At 37.8% G+C, this 18,157-nt stretch overlaps 1 protein-coding gene across 1 annotated transcript in view; it reads left to right on the top strand.

Moving 5' to 3' along the window:
- LOC107713889 (piezo-type mechanosensitive ion channel component 2-like) overlaps window positions 1-17,665 on the top strand; it is a 130,110-nt gene extending 112,445 nt beyond the window's left edge. The window contains exons 35-51 of the mRNA XM_016519539.1: window positions 2,605-2,742; window positions 3,121-3,351; window positions 4,673-4,931; window positions 6,439-6,621; window positions 6,696-6,867; window positions 8,329-8,443; window positions 8,544-8,691; window positions 9,284-9,498; window positions 9,579-9,737; window positions 11,036-11,183; window positions 11,263-11,451; window positions 13,136-13,228; window positions 13,333-13,502; window positions 14,284-14,400; window positions 14,483-14,562; window positions 14,645-14,858; window positions 16,684-17,665. Coding sequence (XP_016375025.1) covers window positions 2,605-2,742; window positions 3,121-3,351; window positions 4,673-4,931; window positions 6,439-6,621; window positions 6,696-6,867; window positions 8,329-8,443; window positions 8,544-8,691; window positions 9,284-9,498; window positions 9,579-9,737; window positions 11,036-11,183; window positions 11,263-11,451; window positions 13,136-13,228; window positions 13,333-13,502; window positions 14,284-14,400; window positions 14,483-14,562; window positions 14,645-14,858; window positions 16,684-16,936 — 2,884 coding nt within the window. The 3' untranslated portion in view covers window positions 16,937-17,665. The remainder of the gene's footprint in view (window positions 1-2,604; window positions 2,743-3,120; window positions 3,352-4,672; window positions 4,932-6,438; window positions 6,622-6,695; window positions 6,868-8,328; window positions 8,444-8,543; window positions 8,692-9,283; window positions 9,499-9,578; window positions 9,738-11,035; window positions 11,184-11,262; window positions 11,452-13,135; window positions 13,229-13,332; window positions 13,503-14,283; window positions 14,401-14,482; window positions 14,563-14,644; window positions 14,859-16,683) is intronic.
- The last annotated feature ends 492 nt before the right edge of the window (window positions 17,666-18,157 follow it).

Genomic DNA, 18,157 nt, shown 5'->3' on the forward strand with positions numbered 1-18,157 from the left:
CATGTATGCTATATGGGGGTTATTTCATGTATGTTATATTTGCAGCAGCAGTATTTCTTACACGTTCACAGCAGCATGTTGTGGATGTGTTGCCAGCAGCAGCAGCAGCGTAGCAGATCTATTCCACCAAGACCAAATACATTAACAGTGTCATGTACATTACCATGCCAGTCCCTCCGAGAGTTGTCATGACAGAAATATATTCAGTCAAGATCAGTGAATGATTTTCTTTTGTTCTTTGATTAACATTAATGACAGGCAGCGAGTTTATTAGGCTGCTGTCTCTTTAACACCGAACGCACGCAGATCTAAAAACACTGTACACGTGTGTTCTCATCTTTCTCATCTGTTTACGTTCACTTAAGTCAAAAAAAGCTGTGTTTATGATGATATACTGACGTAGATTCTTGCATACTGGTCGATAAATACGAAAGAAGTCAGTTCCAGCCCAGAACAGCCTTTTCTGCAGTGAGATGCACGCAAACAAGGCGCAAGTTCTTTCCATTCCTGCACTTAAATCGTTATAAATCACATTACAATGCGAACGCAGGAATCGTTAAGCAGAATCGAAATGCATGCGTCTTATCTAATACCCGGTTCTTGGAAATTTGGAACCGGTTCTAAAATGGAACCGGTTTTCGATACACAACCCTATTTGAGACATGGAAAATGGATGGAAAGAAAATCTAATGTATGCACATGTAATTGAATTGTTACTTTCAGCTTTATAAAGTTTAAATAATATTGTTTCATGCCTCCAGACAGATACTCTCAATGTCTACTCAATGACTAATCCAGAAAGTCCCACTTATCTCAGGGTTGATTTACCTCCAAGAAAAGCACTCTTTTGTTTTCTTAACCAGGAGAAAGGTCTTCCGTTAAAGCTGTCTGCAGAAATTGGGAGCTGAAGTATGACAGAGGTTGTGTTTAGTAAAGGCTCAGTTGTAGGGTTGGGTATTGTTTGAATCTTATTTATTCAGATTCTTAATGATTCCCATTTTCGTTTCCAATAAAGTGCAAAAAAAGAAGTCCGATTTTTAGATATGAATCATATATATTCTTTGTCTTTTTTGCAAAGCATTCTATTGCAGATGAATGCCATGAACAAAAATCAGCAGCCTAAACAACACTTACACAAAGAGATTTTTTCATATGGTTTATACCAAATATACCACAACTAGAAAACCAAATATAGATGCCAAACTTTATTAAAGACAAGTGAACAGTCAGTAATAAAAATAGCATAAATAAATTCAGGTACAGAAATTGAAATTAAATGTAATGAAATGTAAAATGACACTATATAGTTTTCTTTTTATAAATAAAATATAGATTAATCCTTATTAACGTGACAACAGATCAGTGAGTGATTTTATTTTTCTTTTGTTCTTTGATTAACATTAATGGCACAGACAACAGCAGGAATATTAGGCTGCTGTCACTTTAAGACCTAATGCATCGGTCCAATATACTGACACACGCGTTTGTTTTTCCTCAACTGTTTACTTTCACTCAAGATCGACTGTGTTTATGAGGATATTTTGACATCATTTTGTGTGTATTTGTCTCTTCACGTGAAAGAGAACTCAACTCAGTATTCGTGCAATATACAAGAGGCAGCTTTCTGTGTTCATGCTGTGGATGTGAAAACTGTATGGGTCCTGAATTGAGTTCTCTTTTGCATCTTCTTGCACTTTAAAATGTGCCCGATAAGCGGAATTGAAATGTGCATGTCTTATCGAATCTGCAGTTCTTGGAAATTCGTAACCAGTTCTAAAATGGAGCTGATCCTTGATACCCAGCCCTAATGCGGGAGTCTATATAAGAGCTCAAAGTAGCTTGAAGAGGATTTTTAAAACAGTGAGGGTCTGCACAAGACCAAGTCAGGACTAGTTGTCTACTAGTAAAAAAACCTGGTGTATAAAAGTATGACCTGAGCAGCACTTTCCTTTGAATATCAGCTTGTTTAGTGACTGTGAACTATAAATCAGACACTTTTCTCATCAAAGGAGCAGCTTAGTTCAGTGTAGCAGCCTGTTATTTTGCAGGACGACTTACTTATTTTGACTCTCGCTACATCCAGTGTAAGGCGCACACTGAGATAAGGTGTTTGCCAAGGATTCAGTGCACCTGATTTCAACAACACCCTTCAGTCTCACCGACTCACCGACACCAAATCATCAGATTCCTCTGTTAATTAAAAAAAATATTATTTTAATATTGTAATAATTATTACAATATAAAATAACTGTTTTCTATATGAATATATAGTAAAGTGCAATTTATTGCTGTGATCAAATCTGTTTACACTTCAAATAAAACCATGGTTTCTTAGTAAAATCATAATATTTCCATAACATTTCTTGTAATACTGTGGTACTAATTGATTGCTATATTCATATACCATTCCCAAAGAAAACCATAGTAATTCTTTTCTCAGATTTTGCACTTTAAAATACCATCTCAGGCAATTATTACCATATTCCTATACCATATTGTTTGCATGACATCTGAAAGGTGCCACATTCAACAAAACGTGCCAATGACATGTTATTTATTGTAAGTGAATCCTGAATCTGGTTCTTGTCTGTGTGTTTTCTGTAGTGTGTACACAGAATCCACTGTGCTGTATGAGTCCACTCTGGACCAGCCTGAGGAGACCAGCGACAGCGTTCTCAAAAGCAGCCAGCGCTCTCGACCCAGACTCTGCCGCCTGCCTAGTGTAGACCTGCAGTCGTCGAGGTATGAGCCCTGCTTCAGACTGGCCGTGTGTTTCTGTGTACTTACAGCTCCGGGGCTTTCTGTCATTACCTGTGTAAACCAATCTGTCCTGAGCGTTAACACACACACACGCACGCACGCACGCACACACACACACACACACAGACACACATACATATATATATATATATAATACTAAACTACTAAACTAACTACTAAACTACTAAATAAAAATGTGGAAATGACTAAATAAGGGACCTGGGCAGTATGCAGTGTTTTATGCTAGTGGTCCATTCTGAACACCTTCAGGTCACACAGGTAACGTGGGATGGTGCTTCCCTCTTGTGGTTATTTGCATGAATCACAAGCTCACCTGTATTGTGTGTGTTCCTCTGGCAGTGAGCTGTCCTCGCAGCAGGGCACCAGCGACACCGTCGAGGAGGCAGACCTTCCAGAGCATCCAGACAAACTCTGGAGCAGCACCTCAGACCTGCCGCCTCCCTCGTACAGCAAAGCCACGGGCCTGGACTCAGCGGGACGCACCGAGGGCAGCAGGCTGAGGATCCAAACACCTGATGATGAGAAGAGCGCCGACACTCAGCTGACAGCCAGCGAGCTGCTGCAGAGCAGGTGACCACACGTCATGTGACCACAAGTATTTTTTTTCTTTTTTTCTTTTTTTTATTGCATTGCTAAGAACATACACAATCAATGCCAGGGTACATACAATTGAGAGTACAAATGCAGGTTACAAAATCAGGAAAATATCGTACAAATGACACAATGAGACAGTTTTAAGGGCTATGTGACCACAAGTAAACTGTGTGAGAGACTTCTAGACTGTGTCTACAAAAGAGTTTTATTCTTCTTTTCAAAAGCATTATCATTCAGTAGTTTTGGATTGGATTGGATTTTAAAATGTTTTTGAAAGAAGTCTCTTCTGCTCACCAAGACTGCATTTATATGATCACAAATACAGTAAAACAGTGAAATATTATTTCAGCGTAAAACAGCTGTTTTCTATGTAAATATGTGTTAAACTGTAATGTATTTCTGTGATGCGCAGCTGTATTTTCAGCATCATTACTCCAGTCTTCAGTGTCACATGATCTTCAGAAATCATTCTAATATGCTGATTTGCTGCTCAACAAACATTTCTGATTATTATCAATGTTGAAAACAGTTGTGCTGCACAATATTTTTGTGGAAACCATCATACATTTTATTTTTCAGGATTCACAGATGAATAGAAAGTTCAGAAGAACAGCATTTATTTGAAATAGAAATAACATTATAAATGTTTTACTGTTACTTTTGTTCGATTTAATGTGTCCTCACTGAATAAAAGTATTTTTTTTAAATTACTGACCCCAAACCTGTGAACAGTATGTTAAAATACAATCATATAACATTTCATTCATGTGTTGCAACACATTATGCATTAGTATTTCCATCAATGCTTAAAATTATAATAAATAAATCTTTAACAGCAACTATAATATTTTAAGGTCCAATTGGTTAAATTATTTTAAATTATGTTCTTAAAACAAGTCTATTTATGTCATGTGGATGGCATATGGTTCCCATTGTGACAACAAAATAAACGTGATAAATATTTCCAGGGCAATAACAGTGAAAATGTTCAGAAGCCTTTTGTGGCCAAGACTTCATTATAGTCTTTTATGAAAATTTTTTTAATTTTAAATTAATGATAAATTAAATTAAATTAAATTAAATTATAAACAAATACATAACTAAATAAATAATAAATAAATAAATAAATAAAAACATTAAGTTAGAAATATAAAAAAAAAACGATATTAGAAATTTTAAAAGTGTGACCAGTCTCCCTGTATGTGAAAGCACACTTCAAAAGTGCATTATAACTGATTGTGTCTGTTTTATACAGTGAGTGCACACTGAAATCCCATCTGATGTTGTTCTCCGTCAGGATGTTCTACGACGAGGAGCTGGAGGCGTCGGAGCATTTCTACCGCTCTCAGCCGCAGCTCCTCCAGCTCTGCTACGCTCTCTACAGCATGCTGGTGGCTCACTCTCAGATGGTGTGTTATCTGGTCATCATCCTCAACCACGTGATCTCCGCATCGGTGGCCACGCTGGTGCTGCCCATCCTCATCTTCCTCTGGGCCATGCTGTCGGTTCCCCGGCCCAGCAAACGCTTCTGGATGACGGCCATCGTCTACACGGAGGTATCGCCGCTCTGATAGTCCTCTCTCAGACCGCATGATAGTGAGGCGTCTCAATGAGTAAACTCATTTACAGTGTCCTTGTGTTAATGCACTTGCTATAGTAATAACAATACATTATGCAGAATTACAAACACTACAGTAAGTGCATGTTGTTAATTAATATTACTCAGTACTTGTAACAAGGACACCTTAAAATAAAGTCTAACCAGGTTTTGGATTACAACAAGGTCGCATTAGTTCATGCATTATCTAACATTAATTAACAACGAGCAATGCATTTACTAATCCTTATTATGTCAGTTAATAAAAGCACAGCTGTTAGTTCATGTCAGCTCAGATCCATTAAATAATATTTACAAAGACAGTTTTTGATTTTAATCATGTATTAGTAAATGCTGAAATTAACAAGTTTAATAAATGCTTTAGAAGTATTGTTTTATCGTTGATGTTAACTAATGTGAACAAGTGAAACCTTACTGTAAAGTGTTGCCAAATTCTCATATTGTGTTTTTGGAGAGGATTTTCTTTTTCATGAAAATGCTAGTTAATTTTCTCGCATTGGACTGAAACTTACTGGCATTGCTCACACAGGGTTTAACAACTTCCCAAAAATAAATCATTTTTGCATTTTTTTAGGTTTTTTCCTCACCTTGTTATACACTTGTAGGGTTCTCAGTCAGAGATGAACGACCTACAGAAATAGCTTATACATTTTTCTTTATGATATATTATTACTGAATCTTGGATTCAATCTTTTTATCAGCTTGTTGTCTTTCAATTAACACAGGTTTAGTGTGTCTTTTTGGAGCTGATTGATCGTAGGCCTCATTTGATCTGAGCTTAAACCTCAGTTTTTTGAGTAAATATTACAATTATCCACAAATAATGCTTTTTTCACTCAAAAACTGATGCATAAGCTCCGATCAATGAGGCCTACGATCAATCAGCTAAACCTCAGAAACACAAAACCTGTGCTAACTGAAAGAAAGCAAGTTTACAAGTAGATGAATTCCAAGATTCTGGGATAATACAGCATAACGGGAGATTAATTTTTAAAATTGCCAGTCATTTTTGACAAGGAACACCAGATTCTTAGCACAGAACAAGGGTTTTCTTTAGAAAAGAAGTTGGTTTTTACGCTGCACGTGTGTGCAAAACACATATTGGATTCATAGGCTCCTTAATATAGTGACTTGTGAGTGTATTTATTTGTTTATTCTTTCTTGTTTGACTGTCAAATTATTGGCAGTGTGTCTGTTATTCCTTCTTCCTTGATTGTTTGTTCCAATTATGTTATTTTTGTTTATAAAAAGTTGATCATAAAAAAAAGAAAAGAAGTTGATTAGTGAGTACCTAGTTAATCAACACAGACCAGTTGACCACATACAAATACCCTATAGGGGTTAATCCTAATCAAATGTCACATAACCTGTAGTTAACCTGCTTTAGTGCAACATGTTGCATTTTTTTTTCTCAAAGTAATCTTTTTCTTATTTTCTGCCTGCAGGTCACCATAGTGATCAAGTACTTCTTCCAGTTCGGCTTCTTTCCGTTTAACCAGAGCATAAAGCTGGACAAATCCAAGCCCTTCCACCCTCCCAACATCATCGGTGTGGAGAAGAAAGAGGGCTACGTCCACTACGACCTGATCCAGCTCCTGGCGCTCTTCTTCCACCGCTCCATCCTGAAGGTAGAGAGCCGCTCTTTCATGTGTGTCACGTGTCTGAAGTGAACAGGAATCGTGAGAGTGCTCTTCTTCCTCAGTGCTACGGTCTGTGGGATGAAGATGAGCCTAGGTCAGGAGGTCAGATCTCTCAGCACACTGATTCAGAGAAGAGCCCCGCTGACGCCTCACCCAGAAAACCCCTCCACAGCAGCTCCGCGGTCCGCCGGCAGAGCTCCAGCGTCTCGCAGCGCTCGCACCCATCTAAAGCAGGTGTGCTTCTGCTTTATGCTCAGATGTCTGCATGCACACTTACATTTGCAAAATTTGGTGGGCCAATAGGTCTAATTGCAGTGGTTCCTAACCAGAAACTTCCAATTGAGCCTCAAGATGACTTAAAATGATTTAAAATAAGACAAAACTAGCTTTAAAATAAGCTAAAACTGCTGTAAACTGACATATTTCTTATTTTAATTTGCTTCCCCTAAATTCATTTATTTTAGATTATTATTTACTCATATTATTTATGATTATAATTACTAAAATCTTAGAAAGCCATGTAAATTTTAAAAATATATATATTTTTCTATTTATGTCAAGCTCTAAATTTTTCATTTTTAATGGGTAGAAGTTGCTATTTGTCAGTTGCTAAAAAAAAATCATTAAAAAAAAAACAACAAAACAATCACAAATTTGCGTGAGCAGCTGAATCTGATGCGAAATCTGTGCGGGGAAATATTTCACCCTTACACGAAATGCCAGATCGCTTGGATTTCTATTGAAACCACTGGATTTTGGCTGTGAAATTTGCTGAACAACAATAAATGCATCTTCAGGACTTTACAGGCTTAAAAAAAAAAAAACTTTAGGGAACAATAAAAATGTCATCAAGGGTTTTTCCAAAAGATTTTTTAAATACAAACAAGTCTGACTCTTATTTTGAAATTCTATGCTTTACTCTTGCTGGCTGCTCATTCAGAAAGACGAGGGAGATAAAATACAGAAATCTTATAATATAAACACCATAAAGTAAACACTGTCATCATTCATCAACAGTTGATCATAAGCATAAATGGAATAAATGCATTGCATTCATTGATTGAAACGGCAAGCCTGTAAAACACTCATTGTAAAACAGATAGTTCCGGTGCTTGATTCTGATTGGCTGAGCCACGTTCGAAGCTGTTGTAAATTACTCTACAAACATACACCTTTGTTTACGTTTGTGTGTTGCTCGGCAACCACTTTGTTGCAACCACAACTGTTTCTGAGGAGCTACATTGTTTGGTGGAAGAAGACTGTTTTTATTAATATCATTACACTTTATTTGCTCTGTTTTATTTTGTGAAACCTTACTACGTATATGGAATAACCGTTTTATAAAAGCAATAAGCCCCGTGAAGCCGTGGTTTACAGTGAATTTATAACAGCTAAGGGGTGTTGTTATGCACGACTGCGATTTGATGTTGAATATTCAGCGCTCACGTTTATTTCATGAAATCAGAGCCTGAAGTTACTAATCACATTTGGCTGTATTATGATTCTTGCTTTTTCTCTTAAATTTAAGAATGGTGATTAAGATGTTTGTGGCACAATTTAAGACATTTTAAATACCAGCAGGGACTTTCCACACATGTTGCTTCTTAAATAGGTTTCATAGTTTGTGCACATCTATTTTTGGTCTCAAATGCAGCGTTGATGCCTGATCTCGGTTCTGGATGTGTGTCTCCGCAGGCAGCAGCGGCACGAGGACGAGTTCACTGAGCGCTCAACAGAAGAGCCGCAAGCAGCTCATTATAGAGAAGCTCAGAGAACAGCTGATCAAAGCAAAGCGATTCACTGTCAGAACGTGAGGCTCCCGCTCGCCTCACTCATTTATTTGAAAAGGAAGTTACATCATCATATTATTTTTGTATATTGTTCGATCTGCTGGGTTTGTGTTGTTTCAGGATTCTGGATATCTACATTCCCATTCGGCAGTTCTTCTATAACCTGATCCACCCGGAGTACAGCGCCGTGACCGACGTCTACGTGCTCATGTTTCTGGCCGACACGGTCGACTTCATCATCATCGTTTTCGGATTTTGGGCTTTCGGGGTTTGTAGAGCTTCACCTGCTCAAATACATGATAGCTTAAAGGAATAGTTCACCCAAAAATGAAAGTTTGCTGATAATCTACTCACCCTCAGGCCATCCGAGATTAGGATGAGTTTGTTTCTTCATCAGGTTTGGAGAAATGTCGCTTGCTGAGACACTGATGCAATGCTACATTTCATTGATGAAGAAACAAACCCATCTACATCTCGGATAGCCTGAGAGTGAGCACATTTTCAGCTAATTATCATTTTTGGGTGAAATATTCCTTTCATATAAAATATCCAGATTGAAAAAGCAGTTGCATTTGTCATGAAACAGAAGTAGCAGCAGATTTTTTAATTCCATGTTGTGACATCAAAGTGTAATGGATTATTAGAAAAGGAAAACAATGTAGGGCAGGAACTTTGTTCTGTCCATCAGACTAAATGATTGGACAAGTGATCATGAGCTGAGCTCAAAATATTAAAAACATGAAACCTATGCATGGATGAATCATTCACGATAAGATCCATTACATGCCAACTTTAAGAACAATGCGATTATTAAACCATGTAAGTGCAGTAAAACTGAAGTGAAACTGGTTTCTCCACAGAAACACTCTGCTGCGGCTGACATCACTTCCTCTCTGTCAGAGGATCAGGTTCCCGAGGCCTTCCTGGTGATGGTGCTCATCCAGTTTGGGACGATGGTGGTGGACCGTGCGCTGTACCTGAGGAAGACCGTGATGGGGAAGGTCATCTTCCAGGTCATCCTGGTCTTCGGCATTCACTTCTGGATGTTCTTCATTCTCCCAGGAGTCACCGAGAGGTAAATGACGAATGATATCATTATTGAACCCGTTTAAGAAGCTCGAGGTCATCTAACGTGAGACTGGATTTGATTTCTAGGCGTTTCAGTCAGAACACAGTTGCCCAGCTCTGGTACTTTGTGAAGTGCATCTACTTCGGTCTGTCAGCCTATCAGATCCGCTGCGGTTACCCCACTCGCGTGCTGGGAAACTTCCTGACCAAGAGCTATAATTACCTCAATCTCTTCCTCTTCCAAGGGTAAGAAACACAGCCACATTACAGTGTGTTCAGCCTCAGAGACTCTGATCCTGAGATTTACAACATATTAAAGTCATTCTTCATGTGCATGACCACAAATAATGCTACATATACAACATTTGGAGTGAGTATTATAATGCTTTTATTCATCAAGGACACATTAAATTGATCAAAAGTGACAGTAAAGACATTTATAATGTTACAAAAGGTTTCTATTTAAAAAAAAAATAAAAATGCTGTTCTTTTGAACTTTCTATTATCTGTGAATCCTGACAAAAATATTGTGCAGCACAACTGTGTTCAACATTGATAATAATCAGAAATGTTTGTTGAGCAGCAAATCAGCATATTAGAATGATTTCTGAAGATCATGTGACACTGAAGACTGGAGTAATGATGCTGAAAATACAGCTGCGCATCACAGAAATACATTACAGTTTAACAGATATTCACATAGAAAACAGTTATTTTACATTATAAAAATATTTGACTATTTTTAATGTATTTTTGATCAAATAAATGCAGCCTTAGTGAGCAGAAGGGACGTCTTTCTTTCAAAAACCTGTATATATAAAATGCTAAAAATTCTATAGTTAGGCTAATTTTTTAATGACATTCACTGAACATTTCTACATGATAATGATTAAACAGTTATTGACGATTATTTGTCATGTCATGACAATATTTGTCATAAAATCATGTTTGGTAATCAAGATTATTGTCATTTTATTTATTTGTTTATCTATTTTTTTTTTTTTAGATTCGAATTCTCCGAAATCATGATCACGATTAAAATGATTTATTGTGGAGCCCTGTTTCTATCTTTTTAATATCCCTGATGTTTTTGTTCATAAAAGTCATAGGCCAGCTAAGGCCATGCGTTAACAGTGATTTTACCACGGTTAAGAGGGTTTTAGGCACTGCTTCATATCACGTTTACTAACCCTTTATCGTCATCACGGTAATGCCAGCCTCTTATTACTTTATGCCAAAGAATGCCTAGATTTGTTCTGCTTAAAAGCACATAAGTGACCCTGGAGCACAAAAGCAGTCTTAAGTCGCTGGGGGTTGTATCTCGACCAAATATTGTCCGATCCTAACAAACCATACATCAATGGAAAGCTTATTTATTCAGCTTTCAGATGATGCATACATCTCAATTTCGCAAAATTGACCCTTATGACTGGTTTTGTGGTCCATAATGTGTATAATACATTTAGTGCATACCATACTTTGTTTCTGGTGCGTCAGAAGCGCTCGAGTCGTGACCGAGTCTCATCTTTCTGAATGGTGCTCAGGTTCCGGTTGGTGCCGTTCCTGACGGAGCTGCGGGCGGTGATGGACTGGGTTTGGACCGACACCACGCTCAGTCTGTCCAGCTGGATCTGTGTGGAGGACATCTACGCTCACATCTTTGTGCTCAAGTGCTGGAGGGAGTCGGAGAAAGTGAGATGACGTCCAGCCAGTGTTTGTCAAAGCAGCACTCAGAAGCAGGATTCACGGTGGTGTGTTTGTGTGTTCTCAGAGGTATCCTCAGCCTCGAGGACAGAAGAAGAAGAAGGTGGTGAAGTACGGGATGGGGGGGATGATCGTGATGCTGCTCATCTGTATCGTCTGGTTTCCTCTGCTTTTCATGTCTCTGGTCAAATCTGTGGCTGGAGTGGTCAACAAACCGCTGGACGTGTCTGTCACCATCACACTGGGCGGCTTTCAGGTGTGTGAGAAGCTGCTGCTCATAGAGACGAGTCTGCCAGACGTCCACTCAAATCAGGGGGAAAATTACAACAACAACAACAAAAAGTCATTACTTTAAATTATGGAAGTCCATTTCCGCCACAGAATAATAAAAAATAAAAAAAAGTAATCACAACTTTGCTCTCACAATTTTGAATGTTTCAGAATTGAGATTCTGACTTTTTAATCTGAATTCTGATTTACATCTCGCAATTCTGTTTATTTTTGTTTTCGCCATGTAATAACAAATGAAACATGCCATTTTTATCTGATAGTTTGGACATTTTTCTTAGAATTAATTTCAAAATTTCTATCTCACAGTTCTGAGTTTAAATCTCACACTTCTGACTTTTTTGAGATATAAACCCAAATTGTTAAAAAAAGTAATTTAAAGCAATTGCCTTATTTGTATTCTGTAGCGTAAACAATCTTTAAAAACCTTAAACGTATTTTGTCAGCTAGTTGCAAAGGCTCATTTTCCTGTAGTTTAAGTTGAAGTGTTACAATATCTAAAATGTAATAAAAACTATATAGACACGCTATGAATAATAATAATGATAATGATCATATTAATAATACAATATATACAAAAACAGTGCTGGGTGGATTACTTACAAATTGTAGTCCATTACTAATTACAGATTACATGAGATTACGTAGTAATGCAATCGAGGTTACTCATTTTAGGTAGTGTATTCTTTTTAGATCACTTTTTATCCAACTTGTTTTAAACTTACAATTAAACATACCATATTAATATAATAAAAGCAAAGAGAAAGAAAATATATTGTATCATATATATATATATATATATACAGTATATACATACATTGTATCAACATCATAAAATGCATTAAATATTACACTACATTACACAAAATAAAAATAAAGGATTTTAGCACTTGAACACTAAAAATAGAAATATTATATATATATATATATATATATACCTGCATGTAAATGTGACCATTAATCGACAAATGTGTTGTTCAGTTCTTGAAACATGAACTTGAGATATTTCAAGTAAATATTTGATCTGCATTTCTACAATTCCTGCGTTACATGAACAAACATCAGTAAACATGAAAACAGCAAAGTCTTCTACATCTGAATTATTTTTGTCCAGACTTCCAGAATCCAGGTTTAATGACATAGTGTTTCACAGCTGTATAATGTATCACCAGTGTTTAGTAACTTGCTCATTTATTTGTTTTATACATGGTCTGATAACTTGAGAAGTGCTATATTCACCCAAATTCAGAAGCATGGTTTGCAAATATATTTACATGGCCATTCTATATTCTGAATTTATTGATGTATGGTTTGTTAGGATAGGATAATATTTGAGATACAACTATTTGAAAATCTGGAATCTGAGGGTGCAAAAAAACTGCCTTTAAAGTTGTCCAAATTAAGTTCTTAGCAATGCATATAACTTAATCAAAAATTTAGTTTTGATATATTTACAGTAGAAAATTTACAAAATATCTACATGGAACATGATCTTTATTTAATATCCTAATGATTTTTGGCATAAAAGAAAAATCAATAATTTTGACCCATACAGTGTGTTATTGGCTATTGCTACAAATATACCTGTGCTGCTTATGACTGCTTTTGTGCTCCAGGGTCACATATGTCTGTGTGTTGTGTGTGCTTTCTAGCCCATCTTCACTATGAGTGCGCAGCAGAATCAGCTGAAGGACATCACTGACAGAGATTTCATCAGCTTCATGAATTCATACAGACACAATTCTGTAAGTCACTCTCAGTGTGATGGTTTGGAGAAGCATGTTGTTCTAGAAACGCCGCTCTTTAGTCGTTGTGTAATGTGTCAAGTGCAGTTCAATCTGTTTCCCAGAGTGCACTGCAGTTCTTGGAGGCGTATACGGCGGAGGACGTGACTGTGGCAGAGCTGGAAGGAAGCTCGAACTCTCTCTGGACCATCAGTCCTCCCAGCAGAAAGAACCTGATGGAGGTCTTGAGCAAAGAGGACCAGTTCCCTGTCACCATGTCCTGGAGCATCCAGAGGTACAGATACAGTGCATCACCTGGGGCCTCATTTATAAAACTCTCCGTAGATTTCATCCTAAAACTGTACAAGAACCTAGATTTTGTGTATGCATGTATAAAGCCATGCCAGAACCTGTGCAAAAATCCCTTTATAAATCCCAGTCAGGGGAAGATTGTGCATGCGTGCATCTCCACCCCAACTCCTCCCTGAAATCACCATATATGGAGCTTACAACGCCTAGTTTTACTATGCATAACCTCATTTGCATATCATTTGCATGCCTATTCCCATGCACGTGACATGAAACATACCACCAAAACATTAAGGAAATATGAGATATGGACTAATGACATACATAAATGAGACCCCTGGACTGGCCCTTTCACTTTTAGATATATACAAAATATAATATGATTACAGTATTCAGATACATACCATTCAAAAATAAGTCTCTTCTGCTCACCAAGGCTGCATTTATTTAATCAAAAATACAGTAAAAATTGTGAAATGTTTTTACAATTTCAAATATCTGTTTTCTATGTGAATATCTGTTAAACTGAATGTCTTTACTGGCACTTTTGACCAATTTAATGCGTCCTTGATCAATAAAAGTATTAATTAAAAATAATAAAAACAAAGCTTACTTTTTGAACAGTAGTGATTACATTAGTGTATATAAGAATACCATGATGTCCAAAAATCATGGTAGTGGTCATTTATTCTAGCGCAGTTCTCCGGTGCATTGCAGTTTCATCATTAAACACTAAATATGTCCCATAATACTTCTCTCTTGTGCAGGAATCTGAGTTTGGGAGCAAAGGCTGAATTTGCAGTGGACAAACACATCACATATCTGGACATGAACACTAGACAGGAGCTGATAGCGTTACTCAATGGAACCAGAAATAAACCTGTGCAAGTACAAATTCAACATATAAATCGTGCATTTCATACTTACATCAATGCTTGTATTTATGGTCCATTTTCTCATTCACAGGGTCATAGAGCAAGTGTTTCCCTGCTTTATTCGAGCACCGAGTGACTCAAATGCCAAACCAGTCGGTCAGCTTTATACAGGTAATGCAGAATCAGGATGACTTTCTCCATGAATACTGACGCCAGCTGTAACTCACACATCTCATCAATCCCTCTGTGCCAGATGAGGGTTATAAGAGCATCCAGCTGGACTTGGAGAGGTCTCACAACGGCACGGAGGACATTCAGGAGTGGTGGATTGTGGACCAGCCGTCGGCAGGGAAGATCCAGATGAGATCCGAGTCAAAGCTGGAGAAGAAGAGAGAGGCAGGACTGCAGCTGTACGTCTTCAGTGATAAAGTCAGTCCTCCCAGCCTGGGCTTCCTGGCAGGTTATGGGTGAGTCACGGGAGACCGGCCCAAACATCTCTGAGCACGCAGTTAAATAGTTCAATCATCACCAGTTTCACTTTTTCATTTTTGATTTTTGTAAAATGACAGATTTTGTGGTTGCATCACATTGACTATTTAATGCATAAAGATGTGCAGTTGTCATGCATTACAGAAAAAAACATTTAGAAAACGTGCGTCAGACTTTCATAAGACACAACAATGATTATAGTTATTAAAAGTAAGAACAAACACACAAATGACAAACAATAGGTAGGAAAGGTACAAAATAGTACAGAAATTAATCGAATGTAAAATAAAGCATTGCATAGTCTTCACTGTATAATTTAAATACAGATTAATCCTCATTATAGCTACTAAAGTGAATCAGTCGAGATCAGCGAGTGATTTTCTCTGTCTTTTGTTGTTTGATTAACATTAATGACAGACAGCATCAGGATCATTAGGCTGCTGTCACTTTAAGACCTATCGCACAGCTGTCTACATTCACTTGCAGCCTACGGTTTTTATGTGAATACTCGACAAGACAGACATTTTTACACAAGCGTGTGTGACAGTTGGCTTTCTCCATACACCTCAGTCAGCGCATTGTTTTTTTGCGGCTTGACTTTTGAACAAGCAGCATTGCATTTTCTCATTCATGCATGTTTATTAGTGGTCGACCGGTATATTGCCAAGGCAATGAAAACCTACTTTTTCGTACTCCTCCTACACCATTTGTCCAATTTTCACCAAATTCGAGTCCATGGCAGCAAAAACTTATGGATTTCATGTCGATAGATGAATTAGTTCAAAATGATAAACCATTAAATCAGATCACTAGTGTTTTATGAGTTTTCAACCATTTTGACTAAAATCATCTCAAAATGTATTTAATTACTCATGTTTGTTGGTGTGATGCTTCCTGCCATGCTTAGGTCCTCATTTTGCCTTGGTCGTTTAAAAGATAAGTTCACTTCCAGAATAAAAATGACCTGATAATCTACTCACCCGCATGTCATCCAAGATGTTCATGTCTTTCTTTCTTCAGTCGCAAAGAAATTAAGGTTTTTGAGGAAAACATTCCAGTTTTTTTCTCCATATAGTGGACTTCAGTGGTGCTCAGTTTCAATTCAGCTTCAAAGAGCTCTACACGATCCCAGCCGAGGAATAAGGGTCTTATCTAGCCAAACGATCGGTCATTTTCTGGGGAAAAAAAAAATAATAACTTTTTAACCACAAATGTTGGGCTTGCTTTAGCTCTGCGATGTGCGTCTTCACACTTCACACATTACGTAATCATGTTGGAAAGGTCACGCACATTAGTTCTTCATCTTTGTACCTTGGTTAAAAACTCCATCTCATTTACTCCTCCAACTTTAAAATCATCCGACATCGTTGTTTTTACCTTTTTTGTAAAGGGCAATGACTTTTTACTTTTTACTTAGTCGGTACTTCCGCCTACGTCACGCGTGACCTTTCCAACATCACCAAATAAAGACGTATAAATAAAATTTTTTTTTTTTTTAAGAAAATGACCAATCGTTTTGCTAGATAAGACCCTTATTCCTCGGCTGGGATTGTGTAGAGCCCTTTGAAACTGCATTTTTGGACTTTAAAATCACTGGCCACCATTGAAGTCCACTATATGGAGAAAAATCCTGGAATGTTTTCCTCAAAAAAACTGAATTCCTTTCCGACTGAAGAAAGAAAGAAAGACATGAACATCTTGGATGACATGGTGGTGAGTGAATGAATTGCTGCTTGTTGATTTTATGTTGTGCTCTGAATCGCGGCTGCAGATGTAAGTAACGCCTCGCTGTGTCTCTTGCAGTATCATGGGCCTCTACGCATCCGTGGTGCTGGTGATCGGGAAATTCGTCCGCGAGTTCTTCAGCGGCATCTCGCACTCCATCATGTTCGAAGAGCTTCCGTGCGTCGACCGCATCCTCAAACTCTGCACCGACATCTTCCTCGTGCGGGAAACCGGCGAGCTGGAGCTGGAGGAGGACCTGTACGCCAAACTCATCTTCCTTTACCGCTCGCCAGAGACCATGATCAAGTGGACGAGGGAGAAGACCAAATGAGCCTGCTGGGATTGCCTAAAAACCCAAAGATCCCAAAGAAGGATGCTGCTTCTCGCAGGAAGGCGGCGTTAAGACTGTGAGACAAACTCGTCGGGACAGGTTCGACTGCCAATACAACGAGACCTACAGCTGTACCAAAGAGCCCTGATTCAGAAGCTGCCACGACCAATGGGATCTTTAATGAGCTCTAGCGCCACCTGTCTGTCGGGAGATTGGTTAGTCACGCATTGTGCAATATGCTGTCCTGGTAGCTGGCCGTAAACTTGAACAAAGAAAGGAGACGGTGACTGAACACTAGCCACTTTTTTCTTCAAAGAAAACTGGACCCAGAAGTGCTTGGGTTTCTAAGACTATGTAACACTGAAATCATGATCTATCCTAGCTTGAACGAAGGACTGAAAGGTTCTCAGGAAGAGTATCCGCTCTTCAGGATGTCACGTTGCTGACACCTCGGTGTGATTGTGGATCAATATCATGAGCATAAAGCACATGCTGGAAACCAACTATTGTCTTATTTGTCCGTCTACCTGTTGCACTTTTAGTTTTCGTTACGTGCATTTCAATGACCATTTTGTATGCATTCAAAAGTCTACAGAAAGTCAGATCTAAAATATGCAAAAATCACAGATTCTCTTTATTCAGTGGTGTTGTGAAACCATGCAAATCCAGAATTAACAGAAATTGTTCCCTGCGATTTCAAAGCACACCTTTCTCCATTAAAACAAAAAATAAAGATTGAGTTTCTCATGTTCAGATAATCTTAAGGCATTTCATGCATTTCATGCTGATGTTCCATATGACAAGACTAATATGGTTTAAACTTATTCCACTAAACTTAAAGCTACAAACACAGTGTACAGTAAATACATTCCCTCTTTTGGTAAGGCAGGCACTGTTATTTAATTTCCAACATATAGAATATATGTAGTATAATATAGTATAATTTAAAACGATGACTTGTGTAGTATTCCAGCACTACTCAAAATGTTTGAAATACTGCACATATAAAGACTGAGCTCCTGATTCACCCACAGAAGGTCCCATTGAACCGTAAAGCTGTTTGTCAGGTTTGGGTTTTTGAAGCTTGTTTCCACCATGCAATAAAAAAAATTAAGGTAATTGCAACTTTTTTTTAATCTCACAATTTTGACTTTTTTCCCCCCTCGCAATTCTAATCTCTTTTAGTTTTTATTTGAAGTCTGTTTTTCATGGAATTCTGAG

This window comes from Sinocyclocheilus rhinocerous, unplaced genomic scaffold (genome assembly GCF_001515625.1).
Source record: "Sinocyclocheilus rhinocerous isolate Xijiao unplaced genomic scaffold, SAMN03320098_v1.1 scaffold642, whole genome shotgun sequence".
In the NCBI taxonomy this organism is placed as follows: Eukaryota; Metazoa; Chordata; class Actinopteri; order Cypriniformes; family Cyprinidae; genus Sinocyclocheilus; species Sinocyclocheilus rhinocerous.